This window comes from Schistocerca gregaria, chromosome 7 (genome assembly GCF_023897955.1).
Source record: "Schistocerca gregaria isolate iqSchGreg1 chromosome 7, iqSchGreg1.2, whole genome shotgun sequence".
NCBI lineage: Eukaryota > Metazoa > Arthropoda > Insecta > Orthoptera > Acrididae > Schistocerca > Schistocerca gregaria.
Genome location: NC_064926.1, coordinates 110,653,938 through 110,672,020, shown reverse-complemented (window position 1 = coordinate 110,672,020; position 18,083 = coordinate 110,653,938). Strand labels below are relative to the sequence as shown.

At 44.5% G+C, this 18,083-nt stretch overlaps 1 protein-coding gene across 1 annotated transcript in view; it reads left to right on the top strand.

The window, feature by feature from the left end:
* LOC126281683 (myogenesis-regulating glycosidase-like) overlaps window positions 1-18,083 on the top strand; it is a 96,145-nt gene that overhangs the window by 44,014 nt on the left and 34,048 nt on the right. The window contains exons 2-3 of the mRNA XM_049980849.1: window positions 6,650-6,766; window positions 13,047-14,455. Coding sequence (XP_049836806.1) covers window positions 6,650-6,766; window positions 13,047-14,455 — 1,526 coding nt within the window. The remainder of the gene's footprint in view (window positions 1-6,649; window positions 6,767-13,046; window positions 14,456-18,083) is intronic.

The following is an 18,083-nucleotide window of genomic DNA, read 5'->3' as shown; positions in this document are numbered from 1 at the left end:
CTAGCCTTCGGAAAAGATTCCGTTGTGCAGTTTGTGCGACGCCTCTGCTCTCGAAACACAATTTTTGTGGACTTAACGTGACTTGTACTCTGATCGGCTAATGTATGGGTCTTCAGGAGAAGGAAGTGATTTTGATTTCTTGCCGCTTTGCGATGAGAACGTAGCGGAAGTCCAAAGCGTCCACACGTGGATTTTGCACTTGAGCCACTGCAAAAATCTTTCAGATCATTAATTAATCATTGAATAACTCGTAGTTCATGTCTACAGATAAACTGTTGTAGATACAATTGTTGCACAAGAGATTATCAGAGGAAAGAAAATCGATGCAGTGTTTGATGTTACATTACAGACGACTTCTAATGATCGGACTTGAATTTGTTGACAATAAATATTTTAGCACAATTCATGTAAAATGGTTCAAACGAAATTTTAGGAATATTGTTTGTTTTAGAGGTAAGTTAACTGTTAATTTTTATGGACATAAGTAAGTTGCAGACTCAAGCGAATACTAGCTGTGAACAGTTGCGTCAGAGAAACTATCGACAGAAACTGAAATCCGCATTACAAATTTCTATCGCCTTATGCTATATTACCTGTCTACTGATGTGCTGTCAACCAAGGGCATGAGCCCGCCGTGTTGTGCATGCACTATCTGCCGATAGCCGACTACGGCAGAGGGGTGCATGTCTGAGGCCACTTTGCGAGCTACGAATTCGGCAATTTTCAATATATTTTTTAAAGGTATTTGCAATATGTCTTAGCAGCTAAATTTTGACATTGTGTTTCTTTCGGTGTGTTCTTCCTCTATAATAAAATTCTAAACAGGTTTCGACATGTCGAATTGGTTTGCAGCTGTAGTCCTCTTATTTTTAGTCTCATTCCTCTTCAGTGACCATCGTCCCGATCATTCAGTACCCACTTTCATCAGCGTTGTGACTTACCGGCTGATGTTTTTCCGCCTTCGCTGTGTGCGGTATAAATCTTCGATATGGTGCCTTTTGAAACACCAAACACTATAACTAGCTTGGTTACGGAAGCACGCACTGTATGAGCGCTATCGACTTTCAAATTCACTTATCTCCGACATGATGCACTCGCAACTTCGTGCGGCTTTTCGCGGATGATGCTGTAGTATACAGAGAAGTTGCAGCATTAGAAAATTGTAGCGAAATGCAGGAAGATCTGCAGCGGATAGGATCTTGGTGCAGGGAGAGGCAACAGACCCTTAACATAGACAAATGTAATGTATTGCGAATACATAGCAAGAAGGATCCTTTATTGTATGATTATATGATATCGGAACAAAACTGGTAGCAGTTACTTCTGTAAAATATCTGGGAGTATGCGTGCGGAACGATTTGAAGTGGAATGATCATATAAAATTAACTGTTGGTAAGGCGGGTGCCAGGTTGAGACTCATTGGGAGAGTCCTTAGAAAAATGTAGTCCATCAACAAAGAAACTGGCTTACAAAACACTCTTCGACCTATACTTGAGTATTGCTTATAAGTATGGGATCCGTATCGGGTGGGGTTGACAGAGAAGATCCAAAGAAGAGCGGCGCGTTTCGACACAGGGTTATTTGGTAAGCGTGATAGCGTTACGGAGATGTTTAGCAAACTCAAGTGGCAGACTCTGCAAGAGAGGCACTCTGCATGGCGGTGTAGATTGCTGTCCAGCTTTCGAGAGGGTGCGTTTCTGGATGAGGTATCAAATATATTGCTTTCCCCGACTTATACCTCCCGAGGAGATCACGAATGAAAAATTAGAGAGATTTGAGCGCGCACGGAGCCTTTCCGGCAATCGTTCTTCTCGCGAACCATACGCGACTGGAACAGTGGCACGTAAAGTTCCCTCCGCCACGCACCGTTGGGTGGCTTGCGGAGTATAAATGTAGATGTGAACACTGCTCTGATAGCAAATGACCCTTGCACCGTATTGCGCAGGTGTCGTTCGTGGTCAAAACACAACAGCGCAACCTGAAGGCTTGACAAGAATATACATTAATATTCACGTGTTCGTTTCTCACGGTGTTTTCAGTTTTTGTCCAACCTTTGTAAGTTGAACTACAGCGACCTTGGCTACATAAAAGGGGACTGAATAAGGCGCAACATACAGCACGTACAGTAATGGTGTAAATCACTATGACCTAATGTTTAGTAATGTGCTGGACCACTTTGGCAACGTAATACAGCCACTATTTTGGAATGAAATCGATTAGAAAAGTTCTTAGTAGGTCTTCGTAGGTATGTGGCCCACACACAGGTCACGCAGTTGCCGTCAACTGCAGGTCGATGGTTTACGGCTGCGGTGCCGACGCCCTAAACGGTCCCTTATGTGTTCCATCACCGTCGCCATGGAAGCCCAGGTGGGTGTTCCCTACAGCACAGTACAGCCCCCAAATGCACGTGTGCACGTTTCCAGCAGCCCTTCGGGTGGTTGACTGCATATTCGGACACAACCATCGGCATGATTTAACAAAAAAAAAAAAAAAAAAGGATTCATCCTACCAGACGGGATGTTTACATTGACTTGTGGTCCGTTCTCGATGATACACTATGTGATCAAAAGTCGGACACCCCCAAAAACATAAGTTTTCATGTTAGGTGCATTTCAGCGACCTCGGTAGTCATTAGACATCATGAGAGAGCAGAATGGGGCGCTCCTCGGAACTCACGGACTTCGAACGTGGTCAGGTGATTGAATGTCACTTGAGTCATTCGTCTGTACGCGAGATTTCCACGCTCGTGAGCATTCCTAAGTCTACTGTTTGAGGTGGAAACGTGAAGGGACAAGCACAACACAAAAGTGTACAGGCCGACCTCGTCTGTTGACTAACAGAGACCGCCGACAGTTCGAAGGTCGTAATGTGTCTAGACCATCACACAAGAATTCCAAACTGCATCAGGATCCACTGCAAGTACTATGACAGTTAGGCGGAAGGTGAGAAAACATCGATTATATGATCGAGAGGCTGGTTATAAGCCACACATCACGGCGGTAAATGTCAAGCGACGTCTCGCTTGGTGCAAGGAGCGTAAACATTGGACGATTGAAAAGTGGAAAAACGTTGTGTGGAGTGACGAATCACGGTAGACAATGTGACGATCCGATGACAGTGTGTGGGTGTGGCGAATGCCCGGTGAACGTCATCTGCCAGCATGTATAGTGCCGACAGTAAAATTCGGAGGCGGTGGTGTTATGGTGTGGTTGTGTTTTTTATTGAGGGGCTGGCTCCCCTTGTTGTTTCGTCGTGGCACTATCACAGCACAGGCCTATATTGATGGTTTAAGTACCTTCTTTCTTCCCACTGATGAAGAGAAATTTGTATGAGGCGATTGCATCTTTCAACACGATCGAGCACATGTTCATAATGCACGGCCTGTGGCGGATTGGCTATACGACAATAAAGCCCTTGTTGAGAGCTGATTTGCCGGCCGGAGTGGCCGTGCGGTTCTAGGCGCTACAGTCTGGAACCGAGCGACCGTTACGGATATGAGAAAATAACTCCAGCAACAACTCACAATACTAAAACCAGTCACTGTGGAACAGCACGGGCGAATTATAAGTCGGCACAAACACAGAATAGCCAGAAGCGGTCGGAAGACCAAATTCACGTCGTACGCTGCGACGACCGCCGGAATGACCAACCAGCGGTCGTAGCCACTCAAGTCAGGCACGGGAAAGATCCCAGTATAAATCGTAGACTGGCAACTTATTGCCATGAGGTCACTTTGACGGGCGCGCGCGCGCACACACACACACACACACACACACACACACACACACACACACACACACACAGACACACAGGTGAAAGTTGCGATACTCGAATATGACGGTCGATTCAACTAAAACTCGCTGAATTCGTGGACGTGGTCGTGCACTCTCGCGGCCACATCATTCTGTCGGACAGTGCATGTGTGTCGCCAGCGGTCGGTCGAGTACTGGCTGTCCGTACCTCACTGCTGCTCCATCCCAACTCAACTCGCTCGACACACGACGACCCGGAAATACTAGAGGCCGCTCCAAAGATGTTATGAGAGCACGTGCTGTCGATAACCGCTGCAGCTGCCACTCACAGACAGACAAGGCGAGCAAACGTAGTGGCGCCTGTGAACAGACTAAGAAGACGAGATGCCACTATCGCTATAACAAGATCCCAAGCTATGAACGGCATCAATGCGAGCCGCACACGACTCACCTGTAATGGCCTGGCCGGCACAGAGTCCTGACCTGAATCCTACAGAACACCTCTGGGATATTTTGGAACGCCGATTTCGTGCCAAGTCTCACCGACCGACAGCGATACGTCTCCTCAGTGCAGCGTTCCGTGCAGAATGGGCTGCCATTCCCCATGAAACCTTCCAGAACCTGACTGAACGCATTCCTGCAAGAGTTGAAGCTGTCAGCAAGTCTAAGGATTTGCCAACACCATATTGAATTCCAGCAGTACCGATGGAGGGCGCCACGAACTTGTAAACCATTTTCAGCCAGGTGTCTGGATACGTAGTGTAGTACGTCCACTGCAATCTTAACTGACGATGCCGTTGGGTAAACATGTCTTTTTACACGTAGGGGCAGTTACTTTTGGCCCCCTGTGTTCATAATGTGCGCTGAAGAGCTGAACCGTGTGCTGTGAAACGCTTGTACCTGCAGCAACTCTGTACTCTGGTGTCACGTCTTCCACAGACTCCTCCCGCCCTCCGCCTTCAGAGAGCTGCCAGGCATCCAACCTCCACGTCCTGTCCACGACAGAAACTCACGACAGACACTCATGACAGTAGCACGCGAGCAGTGGTAAAGATTCGCACGGTCTCAAGGCCGGACCGTAAGAATCTGCCCTTGTTGCAGCTCGTTTATGGCAGTGGATTTCCCAGTTCTGTTATGTATCGTCGCTAGAATGTTTCAGCGTTTCCTTATAGACTAGCTGTTTTGGATCCACGAGTCCACATTTCAACACCTGATCTGCTGCCCAGGAGAAAATAGACATTAAAGCCTTGCTCTCACCGCACCTACTTGAAAGTACTAACCAACCCACAAACATGCGCCTCGTAACGGCTATAATAGTCTGAAAATTACAGAAATACTGATGTGATGTTATTCAGTATACCGTCTTCCGCTACAACCAGAAATATGTGCACTTATACACATTACATACTCTATTTCTGCACGAGATACGTTCTCAAAAATTACAGTATTTCCCGACTTCCAGACAGATGTTCGGTCCACTATAGAGATTAAAAATATTTACAAGTTAACGAATTGCTGCCTGAATCATAATTTTTTTGCTATTATCAGTATAGTGTTAGGGAAGAATGATGAATAGTGGAGAAAGTGAAAGGGATATTCATGTGAGAAAGTAGATACTATTCTTTTTTGGATTTTTCGGACCCGACCATAGTGCACTGTGTGTAGAACGATGGTAGAGCAGTCATATGAACCAACACGTATGGCAGCCGCGTGCTGTGGACAGCTTCGATGGTCTCACACACTAGTCAACGTCAGTGTACATTTTAGATGGTTAGCAAATGATTTTAGACATGTGCATTTATACTTCAGTTACAAAATGTACTAGAGATAGACACTGGTAACCATAGAAAACAGAGAATGTATGAATCACAGTTTGATGGTATGCGAGACTTCCTCTCCTGCCTTGGGTTCGAAGGAACTGCACCCATAGAAATTAAGGCCAAATCGAAGAAGCGAAGATATCTACCACATGCAGACTCTGCAGGGATAAAATAAACAGTACTCAAAATCTTAGGCGGCTGATATACTCGAAATCTGAGTACTAACTTCTGTTTAGAAGCTAACGGAGCGTCATTTAACGTGAACAGTTGTTTCCCTAACCTATCGCAAAAAAATAAATATCTAATCTTACTACAAAATAGATTTCCATCGTTAGTGTGCAAATTCCTTCATTTGTTAGATTGTGCGTCCTCTTTTAGCTTTCTGAAGCCCGAGAACTTCCAGTCATTTAAATGTTGCTTTTCCGGAACAATAGACGGGTCGTGTTCGACCAAAATCTGACTCTTACAGTCGAGTTTTGTAGGTGACACTGAGTGAGTGATAGAACAGATAAATAAAATGAATCTGAGATAGCCTCAGAATATCTACGTTTACTGTTATAAAGACAGCTGAAAAACACATTGAAATTGGCAGTGGTGCTTCCGAAGTTTTCTCCTATATTTCTTTCGATTACTACGTTCTTTTGAAATGGGCAAATGCGTCACTGAATTATTTATGATGTCTAGATAATTTTATTGCGTTTTCCTACATCTGTTATCTATAAGCAGCAGACAAATCCGTAGTCGTTCGAACTCGGATTTATTTTTACACTCATATTTCTACTCGAAACTGTCTTGCTATCTCGTACATAAGAAAATTAATGATTTTCCTTGTAACAGTGCAATGAATTTTGATGCTAAACGAGATAAAAAAAATTATACATGACTGGAATCTTAATGCAGTGTAGCTGTAACAAATTTCAAATAGTTACAATAAAAAATATTTAAGAAATGACCTCAAGATGTCTGCAGATTAAACTAAGTCAGATATCAATTGAAGCAGGTGGAATTATATTACAGTATAATTAAATGTCGTAGCACGTAATACATACGTTACCTTACTGCAAACATTTTTCGCAGTCCTGTGTCTGTTGTTGCTGTCTGCTGCCTGTTCGGCTGAGGTGCTCTTCCAGAACGAACGGCTTACTGTCAGCGCGGACTCCAGTGGGCGGCTCAGCTTTGACTACACGAAAACAGGTGAGTCTGTTGCACTAGGCTGCTGTCATCCGAAAACTGGACGCGGAATTTGATGGAATAACAAATTGTGACCTCCCTTACGGGCTAAATTCGACATTTAGTTCGGCTATTCCCAAACTGAGTCGCTTGATCAGAGACTATCTCTTACTCATGATGTCATATGTGAAGACTTATTAACTCTATTTCATCATCAATGTATCAGTCTGAACCCGTAACTCCGCACTGTAATCATTACATCTTCCCTCTGTTCAAATATTACATATTACATTAATATCACAAAAGTGCAGTACAAAACTAAACTATTTAGCGTTTAATTGTCTATGGAATTTGAGTTAAGGGTATAATAGTGTGTTTTTCATATAGCACGCAACAGAAACCGAATTATTGCAGAAATAATAGGTAACATGCACGAAGGCAAGTTAACTCAGGTAATAAAAGTCATGGGGTAGCGATATGTACATATGCAGATACAGTAGTATCGTGAACACAAGGTATAAAAGGGCAGTGAATTTGGCGGCACTGACATTTTACTCAGGTGAATCATATGAAAAGGTTTCCGAGGTTATTATGGCCGCACGACGGGAGTTAACAGACTTCGAACGCAGAATGGTGGTTGGAGCTAGTCGCATGAGAGATTCCATTTCGGAAATCGTTACTGAATTCAGTATTCTGAGGTCCACAGTTTCAATAGTGTGCCGAGATTACCAAATTTCAGGCAGACAGACTGTGGGAGACTGTCTTTACTCAGCAGTGGAGATTTGCGGGGGTTGCGTAAATTTGTCAGTGCTAACAGGCAAGCAACTCTGAAATAATCGCAGAAATCAATGTGAGAGGTACGACGAATGTTTGCATTAGGACAGGGGGCGAAATTTGGCGTTAATGGGCTGCAGCGGACGACGAGCGACTCGAGGTCTTGTGCTAACTGCACGACATCGCCTGCAGCGCCTCTCCTGGGCTCGTGACCGTATCAGTTGGACCCTAGACGAGTGGAAACCGTGGCCTGGTTAGATGAGTCCCGATTTCAGTTGATAAGACCTGATGGTAGGATTCGAGTGTGGCGCAGACCCCACAAAGCCATGGACCCAAGTTGTCGACAAGGCACTGAGCAAGCTGGTGGCGGCTCCGTAATGGTGTGGTCTGTGTTCACATGGAATTGGCTGCGTCTTCTGGCCTAACTGAATCGATAATTGACTGGAAGTGGTTACGTTCGGCTTCTAGGAGCCCATTTACGGCTATTCATGAAATTCATGTTCCAAAACAACGATGTGATGTCACCGGCCAAAACTGTTCGCGATATGTTTGAAGAACATTCTGGAAAGTTCGACCGAATAAATTGGCCAACTGGAGCACCCGACTTGAATCCCATTAAACAGTTATTGGTCATAATCGAGATGTCAGTTCCTGCAGGAAATACTGCACTGGGAACGCTTTCAAATTATGCAGCATGGCTCAATATTTCTGTAGGGGACCTCCAGTCAGTTGTTGGGTCCATGCCACCTCGAGTTGTTACACTACGTTGGTCACAAAGAGGCCTTATAATGTGTTAGGAAGTATTCCTCGAGTTTGCCACCTCGGTCGATATCTCCTATTTAGTATACTGTGATACGTGATAGAAACTGCAGTTAAGTTATAATAAGATCTGCTATAAAACGTAGCTATGTAACCCATTAATAAAACATACACCACAATACGTGCAGTGTTATTGATAATATAATTGAGTAGCGGATAAAACATGCAGATTACTTCACTTATGGACTTAAATTAAACCCACAATTATCTGAAAAACAAAGTAACATTCCAGTATAGCATGCACAAGCCGCAAACCTCATCTATATTTCATCATACAAAATTGTATATGCGGCTGGTATGTAATGACGGTAAATCCATAACGTATTAGTAGAGACCTAAATAGTTACTCACACTTGTACATACATTTGTATACGAACAGGAAATATAAGAAAAAAGCGTGGGGAGAAGAAAGGAGGTAGGGGTCAAAAACATCTAACACATTAAGAAGAAATCCATTACCTACGTTTTAGTTTTCAACATACAGGGTGAACATTAATAAAAAACTGCAGGGATGGGTTCATGACTGGAAAATGGGGAAGAAGAGGTCCTATGAACATGTGTCCGAAAATGCAGCGCTACCACGGAAGATGCCACTGTCGAATGACAGTCCCTCTGACCTCGTGGCGTGTGTTCCTTGAGAGCTGCAGGTTGTGTGATCGACGCAGTGTACTGTAAACAGCAGAATGGAGTAGTATTGATGTAGGGAACAAGCCGAGATGGTGTTTGTGCACGACCAAGCAGAAAGATACGGTCGTAAGGTAGGACGGCTATACCAAAACAAGTACCCTCGCAGACACCACAGAATATTTTAATCTCTTTCTGGGCGTTTGTGTGAACACGGGTTCTTTCAGGCGGACGAACGAGCAGCGAGGAGGCAGACTGTGCGCACATCAAACTGGAGGAGCGGGTTCACACCTATTGAGACTAACCCTAGTACAAGTTCCAGGCAAGTGGCCCGCCAACGTGCTGAAACCAAAGCATAGTTATGTGTACCCTGCATGTCAATCGTTGCTATCCCTGTCACCTGCAGTTCCATGGAGGCCACTTCGAACATCTGTTGTGACGTGGTGTGATGTACTGTGTTCGGATCGATTTGTTGTACTTGCTTGCACACCGTCCATTTCCGGACACATGTACATAGGAACTTTTTTCCTCCATTGCCAGTCAGAAATCCGTCCCTGCTGTTTGCTTTCTTAACGCTTACCTTGTATCATCTGCTTGACTTTTATACGCAGTTTTTTTTATAAATCTATTTGTTTGTTGAGCACACATTCTGGCTGTTTGTTAAACACAGTGTAGGTTTCAATTTCTTTGTAAATGTTCATAAGCATTCCTTTATTAAGAATGTGTAACATGTCGAATGCATTATTTTTTTGCAGATGAGATGTTTTCCCAGTATTAAGTTCCTCATCTGTTCTGACTCCCTGAGTGCCCTTCAGACCATTCAACACTTGTACCCAGCGGATACGGTCGTCCAGAACATCCATGATGCCCTACTCCACCTGCAACGGCAGGGGAAGGAGGTTTCTTTCTGCTGGGTGCCGGGGCACGTGGGTATTAGGGGCAACGAACTGGCGGATGTGGCTGCCAAAGATGCATGTTCCCTCCCTCACGTTGTTGAATGTGCCGTCCCCCTCCATGCTGTAACCTCCCTTTTGCGTTTTCGTGTTATGCATCAATGGGAAGAGGAGTGGTTGGCAGTTTCTGACAATAAGCTGCGTCTGGTAAAGGCCACTACGCGACCATGGCGTACGTCCTACCAGTCATACAGGCGGGATGAGGTTCTCCTCACTCGCCTCCGCATTGGACACAGTCCCTTCACGCATGGTTTTTTACTCCGGCGGGAGGACCCCCCAATCTGCAGTCCTTGTGGCGTCCAGATTACTGTCCGCCACATTTTACTTGACTGTCTTTTATTCTCTGACCAGAGGGCGGTGGTTTCCTTGCCACCGGATTTGCCCTCTATTTTGCAAGACGACGCAGCGACTGTCGTTAAAGTTTTACGGTTTTGTGTCCTGTCCAATCTGTTGCCTCGGATTTTAGGGAGAAGGTTTTAATGTGCTGCTGGGTGACTGGCTCACCCAGTTTTTAGGTAAGAGGTCCGCCAGTCACGATTACCTCCTTGTTTCACTTCGGTATCTGTTCTCTTTTCCTTGTGTTTCCTTTCCTTTTTTAGTGTGTTTCTTCTCCTCTTGTTTTGCCTCTGTATGTGCGCATTTGGAACTGCGTCCCGCCTGTGTCTTTTAGCCGTTCTCCTTGTTCGGCGTCCGTCTTCGTCCCTTCACCGCCTGTGTTCCTGTTTCTATGCGCTTGGGCGCTGATGACCACGATGTTTAGCGCCCGTAAACCTCAAACACACACACACCCATTTTTTTGCCTGTATGTTTACCGTTACGTAAGTGGCTGTTGAAAGAAGATTTATTACTCGTATTTGCACTGACATTTAAGTGCTCCCTGAAATTTTTACCAAAATTACTGTCCATTTGCTCTACTTAAAATTTATTACAAACATCACATTTAATTTTATAAATGCCTGATTGTTTTATAATTGAATTGTTCGTGTATAATGTTGAGGTTTTCTATTCAACTGACTGTGAGTGTGAAAGTCTATTTTCACTTTAGTGTTTCAAAATTCTTTTGCTGTATTCTGACGCTGTGAGGTACAGTTCCTATACTTTGTTTTTGCACATAATATTAACTTGCACTTACTGGGGTGTCGGAAAAGCATGTAATTTACGAACTTGAACGTTATCGATACCCAACTGTATTATCTTTGATTGTATCTTTGGTAGACATTAGAAAGCTGATTTCAGCTTCAGTCTGTAGGTGGAACTGTTGTAGTTCAAGCATGATATGACGTGGTTTTATGGTTGTAACACGATGTTTTAGTTTTTAGATTGTACTGTAGATGGATTATTACACGTATGGCTTCATGTATGGAATGACTTTTGATTGTATGCCACATCACGTATGACATATTGCATAAAGGTATTGTATAAGTAAGACTGCTTCTATTGAATTTAAACACGGTTGCGGTTACGTTTAAGGTGTTCCGCAATGTGTATACAGGGTGACAATTATTGAACTATATGAAAAAAAAACATAAATTATCTACAAACTACGACGTGCACACACTTTATTCAACATATAAACATCACTACACATATTCGGATTTGGGTAATGACATGTTCGATGTGTTACCATCATTGGTGAAAATGTGGTGCAGACGAATAGCGAAATTCTTCATAACCCGCTGAAGCGTCGAGAAATCGATGCTGTCGATGACCTCCTGAATGGCTGTTTTCAGCTCAGAAATGGTTCTGGGATTATTGCTGTACACCTTTCCTTTATAACAGCCTCACCAAAAAGAGTCGCATTTGTTCAGGTCAGGAGAATATGGCGGCCAATGGAGGCCTTTGCCAGTGGCCTTCAGGTACCCCAGACCCGGAATGCGGTCCCCAAAGTGCTCCTCCAGGACATCCCTCTCCTTCTTCGATGGGCTTGCCTCCGTTTTAGGTGAACCACTTCTTGCCGACATCAGTGTCACTTTGGATAATGGGAATGAAACCATCTTCCAAAACTTTCAAGTACCTTTACATAGTCATCGTGCCACCTAGGAACATTTCACCGATTATTCCGTGACTGGGCATTGCACGCCACACAGTCACCGGATGGGGGTGAAGAGACTTCTCGATCGCGAAATGCGGATTCTCAGTTCCCCAAATACGTCAATTTTTCTCATTGACGAACCCATTCATATGAAAGTGGGCTTTGTTGTTAAACCAAACTATGCGCAAGCGAATAGTAATTGCCATCATGCCCTGAGGCCAACCGTGCAGTTTGAACGTCCTAACTTAAACAGTTCAGAGGTCATGAAGATTTTATTTCATATAGTTTAGTAATTGTCACCCTACATTAACTGCATTACTCTTGCATGTTGACGTATGCTTCTGTAGGGGCTTGAAAATGACTTAATGTGAAATTGGCCAACCGCCAACGAGTAAATGATATTGTTGGACAGCCTACTACGGACAATGTTATCTCTCTTACTTTTTTTTTTTGGAAGCTGTGGACCAACAAATAAAATAAAATGGTTCAAATGGCTCAGAACCGAAGTGGCCGTGCGGGTCTAGGCGTTGCAGTCTGGAACCGCGAGACCACTATGGTCGCAGGTTCGAATCCTGCTTCGGGCATGGATGTGTGTGATGTCCTTTGGGTAGTTAGGTTTAACCAGTTCTAATTTCTAGGGGACTAATGACCTCAGAAGTTGAGTCCCATAGTGCTCAGAGCCATTTGGCTCAAAAATGGTTCAAATGGCTCTGAGCACTATGGGACTCAACTTCTGAGGTCATTAGTCCCCTAGAAATTAGAGCCATTTGAACCATTTTTGAGCCAAATGGCTCTGAGCACTATGGGACTTACCATCTGAGGTCACCAGTCCCCTAGAACTTAGAACTACTAAAACATAACTAGCCTAAGGACATCACACACATCCATGCCCGAGGCAGGATTCGAACCTGCGACCATAGCGGTCGCGCGGTTCCAGACTGTAGCGCCTAGAACCACTCGGCCACTCCGGGCGGCCCCAAAAATGAATAAAATTTTGAAGAAAATAGTAAAGAATTTTGTGAAATTTGCGTACCTCTAGGAGTAATAAAAAGCTGAATACAGATACCAAATTTTCAGTTTGTGCTGGTGCGAACTGTTCCAGATGGATCTGTGGCGCTGCACAGCTGGACCGACGCAGCTCTGGGGTCTGAAGTCGAGCTCTGCGACGCGCAGGAGTCTGCGCTGTGTCTACAGTGGGGGCAGGAGCAGAGGCTGATGCTGCTCTTCACCGACGAGGCGTGCGACCACTACACGTGGCCCGCATCCTCGACAACAGGGCGCTGGGAGACTTGCTTCGACCAGGGCGATGTCCACTGGTACGGCGGTCCGGAGCAGAAGGTGCAGCACTGGCCCTTCGAAAAGCTAAACTTCACCGAGTACTCGTACGTTACCAAGGAAAAGGACTCCATGGCGGTCGTCGAGTCTTACTGGCTCCTCTCCAACGGGCTGTACATATACGTGGATATCAACGTGCCACTGTTTCTGAACCAGGGAAACGGATCTTTTTGTCTCGTAGCGCAGAACGCCGACCCGTACCCGCCCACAAGGCAGACGCTCCACTTAGGATATTACGTGTGCAGAGGCGAAGACGCCAAGCAAGCGCACCTCCAGGCGGTGCAGAAGTTCCTCTGGAAACCCTCGGCGGTCCCCGACGAGCGCATGGTCCGCCACCCGATCTGGTCGACCTGGGCCCGATACAAGCGAGACATCGACGAGAACATTGTCAGCGCGTTTGCGGACGAGATCCTCCAGAACGGCTTCAACAACAGCCAGCTGGAGATTGACGACTTCTGGGAGACCTGTTACGGCAGCCTCTCGATCAACACCACCAAGTTCCCCGACATGAAGAACCTCACCGATTCGCTGAAACAGAAGGGTTTCCGAGTGACAATGTGGGTGCATCCGTTCGTAAATTTCGACTGCGAACCGTACTTCTCCGAGGCGCTGGCGGCAGGTCACTTGGTGCTCAACACGGACGGCGACCCTGCCACGCATTGGTGGAACGGCGACGGCGGCCATGTCGACTTCACCAAGAGCGAGGCCTTCAGAGCGTGGTTCGACCGTCTGCACGCGCTGCAGGCCGCTGCCGGCATCGATTCCTTCAAGTTCGACGCCGGCGAGACCAGCTGGCTGCCGCAGCTGCCGGTCCTGTCCGTGAAAGAGGACGTCAACCCCAACCAGTTCACCAGCATGTACGCCGAGTGGGCGTACGAGGAGTTCGGAGACATGGTGGAGGTCCGCGTCGGGTATCGCACGCAGCACTTGCCCGTGTTTGTGCGCATGCTGGACAAAGACTCAAAGTGGAGCTTCCAGAACGGACTGCCCACGCTGCTGACGACGCTCCTGCAGATGAACATGGTCGGCTACCCTTTCGTACTGCCCGACATGGTAGGTGGCAACGGCTATAACGATGACGTCCTCACCAAGGAGCTCTTCATACGATGGCTGCAGGCCAACGTCTTCATGCCCGCCATACAGTTCTCCTTCGTCCCATGGGATTTCGACAATGAGGTATGTGTCTTTCCTGCATAATTCAACGCTGTTTTCAAACTGTACATACGTTGAAGCAATGTTGAATATGGCCGAGATAAATGCATTGACATAATTTAAATTATTTATTTAATATTCGTAACATTGGTACACAGCCATTTGTTTCCAGGCTTCCTAGTTAGTTGCATGTTCCATGGATCATTCTGCATGATAGATCGCAATGACACGCGATGAGTAATTTTATATTCACATTGCAAATTGATTCTTTTTTCTAAAAGAAAAAAGACTCGCAGATGAGATTTAGTAATTACTGCCCACCACCTTTTACACATTACAGTAACAGAAATTCTCCTACGGAATAGAAGGAGTTGTCAAGGGGAAACATTCTCAGTTTGTGATCAAATTTTACTTTGCTGTCTGTCAGACATTCTGTATCACTGGGTAAGGGATCAAAAATTTTTGTTGCAACATTGTGAACTCTTCTTTGTGCTAAAGACAACTTCAACGTGGAGTAATGAATGTCTTTTCTCCTTCTGGTATTGTAATTATGCACCCCATTGTTTCTTTTGAATTGTAGTGGATTCTTGAGAACAAACTGCACGAGGGAATAAATATACCCTGAAGCAGTAGTCAGAATGACAAACTATTTAAACAGATGTCTACAAGATGATCGTGAGTGAGCACCACGTATTATTCCTACAGCACGTTTTTGCACAATGCATACCTTCTTTCTTAAAGACGAGTTACCCCAGCACATTATTCCATATGACATTATTGAATGAAAATATTTAAAATACATAAACTTACTGATTTGTCTCTCCACAAGATTTGCAGTAATTCTAACCGCAAATGTGGCAGAACGAAGTTGTCTTGGGAGGTCAAAAGGGTCTTTTTTCCGGTTTAAATTCTCATCAGTATGGGCCCCTAAGAATTTTAAAGTTTCTACCGCATTTATTATTTCCGTACCATGTGTTGCACTTATCATTGGTCTCATACTTCTAGACGTGCAGAGCTGAATATGTTGAGTCTTTTTAAAACTGAGGGTGAGACCATTCGCAGTAAACCAGTGAACGATTCTTTTAAGAACTTTGTTTACCATTTGTTCTGTATGTTAGCTTGGACTGATTATAATATTAGGGTCATCTGCAAAAAGAACTAATTCTGCTTGTTTTATACTAGACAGAAGATCGTTTACATGTATGAGAAACAATAGTGGTCCTAAGACTGAACGTTGGGGAACCCCATACGTGATTTCTCTCCAGTCAGAATTATGTCTCTGGACTATATTGCTTGGATTACTGAGTGTAGCTTTCTGCATTTCCAGTTAATGATGTTGTGTACTATACTATTTTTCCAAATGCAGCGAATGGAGTCAGTTGATGTCTGTGTCTTCTCTGTAATAAAGTGAATGGCCATACGTCATTTCGGTGCAATAGCGCATCACGACAATCATGACCTGGCATTGGTTGTAGTTTTGTCGGTTTTTGCTCTGTAGATATTCGAAGTGAGTTTTCCTGTTGCGTAACATGTTATTCGACTTCTCATTTTCTCTTTGCATTATTAAGTACTGTTCTTCTCGTAAAATTTCGCGAATTACTTTTTTTCTAGATTAGTGTGACTGTCCAAGTGTCTCGTTATATTGAAGCAACTTTCCTAATTGGTCTTCCTCCACTTGATCATGAATCCCAACATTGGATCATATCTTTTAAAATATTACTTACATTCCTTTCTTTGATAAGGATTCACACCATATATAACTTTGGCGACGGCATATTTTTTGACAAAATGTTTGAAGATAAAGCACGAAAGGCTGATGTTGAATTATTCAGTATCACTAATTCCCAAAATTCGTCTGGCCGAAGACAAAGTTCATGTAATGCAGTATTGGTAACTTCAGCTCCAACATCAAAGCTGCTGTAGTCCCTGACAAGGGTATGGTGGAAACACAAAAAGTCTAACGATGATCCCTTTGTATTTAAGTGGAGAAAATGGTGACACTAAATGCGCTGTAATGATAGTCCACCGTAGCAGCTTTTTTATGCAGGTAGCATGCTGAGGGGCAGATAATACTCTGTATGGATAATATTCTGAACTCTGGTATCAACCGAAATATAGAGGCAAGTTTGGATTTTTTAGCGAAACCGTATACTTTCCGTAACGTCATTTAGCAGGTCTTACAATTACAGTGCACTGGCGCTTATTAATGTTAATGTTGAAACCTTTTGCAAAAGAACTGGAATGGAATGCGCATGTAGTCAGAAAAAAGAAACTAATGTATTGACCTACCAAGACCTGAAAGAAAAAGAAAGTACCTGGCCTCTTCTTCCCCAATGCTTCTTAAAGATAAAACACCTATTTCCAGAATGAGATTTTCACTCTGCAGCGGAATGTGCTCCAGGCTGTGGCTAAGCCATATCTCCGCCATATCCTTTCTTTCTGGAGTGCTAGTTCTGCAAGGTTCGCAGGAGAGCTTCTGTAAAGTTTGGAAGGTAGGAGGCGAGGTACTGGCAGAAGTAATGCTGTGGGGACGGGTCGTGAGTCGTGCTTGGGTAGCTCAGACGGTAGAGCACATGCCCGCGAAAGGCAAGATCCCAAGTTCGAGTCTCGGTCCGGCACTCAGTTCTAATCTCCCAGGAAGTTTCAAAATACCTTTTGTCGGAGAGATGTGCCTATAGATACTACTGGAAATTCTAATTCGACGAAAACACACTTTAAACAAACAAAACATTTATTCAGAATGACTGACGATGTGTCAACCACAAAATAAATCCGTTTCTTAGCGAAACGTAGTCTTACACTCTACTTAAGTATACTCACAAAATGTTTATTATAGGCTGCAGGGCACTTCTGCAGTCGCTATTCCAGTGATTAATGAGCAGACGATTGTACATTAGCTGATATGTCATTCATGCCGTGACGATTCCATGGTGCACATCGTCTTGTGTAGCTGGGGCTTCACGATAGACGGCGTCTTTCTATGCACTCGCAGAGAAAAATCAACAGGCCATTGCACTACAGCATGCCGTTCTGTCCAACAGTCAGGAAACTTTTCGTTCAACATTTGCGTTGCGAAACCGAAAGATACAGTTGAGCAGCCGTCGAGTGGGAATCAAGTTTGTAAGGTCCAATTCACACAGAAACGGCGTGGCGCGGACGTGGCGCTGTTTCCTGCCACCTCCATGTTAACAAAGTGAGCAGTTTATACAGAGCTGGTGTGGTGGGGACGCGTCGCTACGAGGTCCACGCCAAGTCTGTTTGTCGCCACGAGTGGCACACTGAAGGGATGCTTGGTAGAGACGTCCAAGTGAGTCGCTGGTGCTTTCATTAATTTGTCATCCGAAGGTCCTCAAAAACAACTGTTTTACGTAGATGACGGATTGCTGTATCCATCTCTGTAGATGGTTTCTCAGTAAAACTTTCATTTTTTGTGCAAAGAATTAAAAACCACTGTTTAGGGATTCGTGTATCTATACTGTGTAGTCTTTCTCATTCGATTTTGAGAAAACTTTTCGAAAAAAATTCAGCATCTTATAGTCTAACGTAGTTTGAGAGTGAAATGGTTTTATTTTCGTTATTGTCCATCATTATTGTGATGCTTCCCAAATAACTAAACCACCGGGCCTATTATGAAAAACCTGCAGTGAAGAGT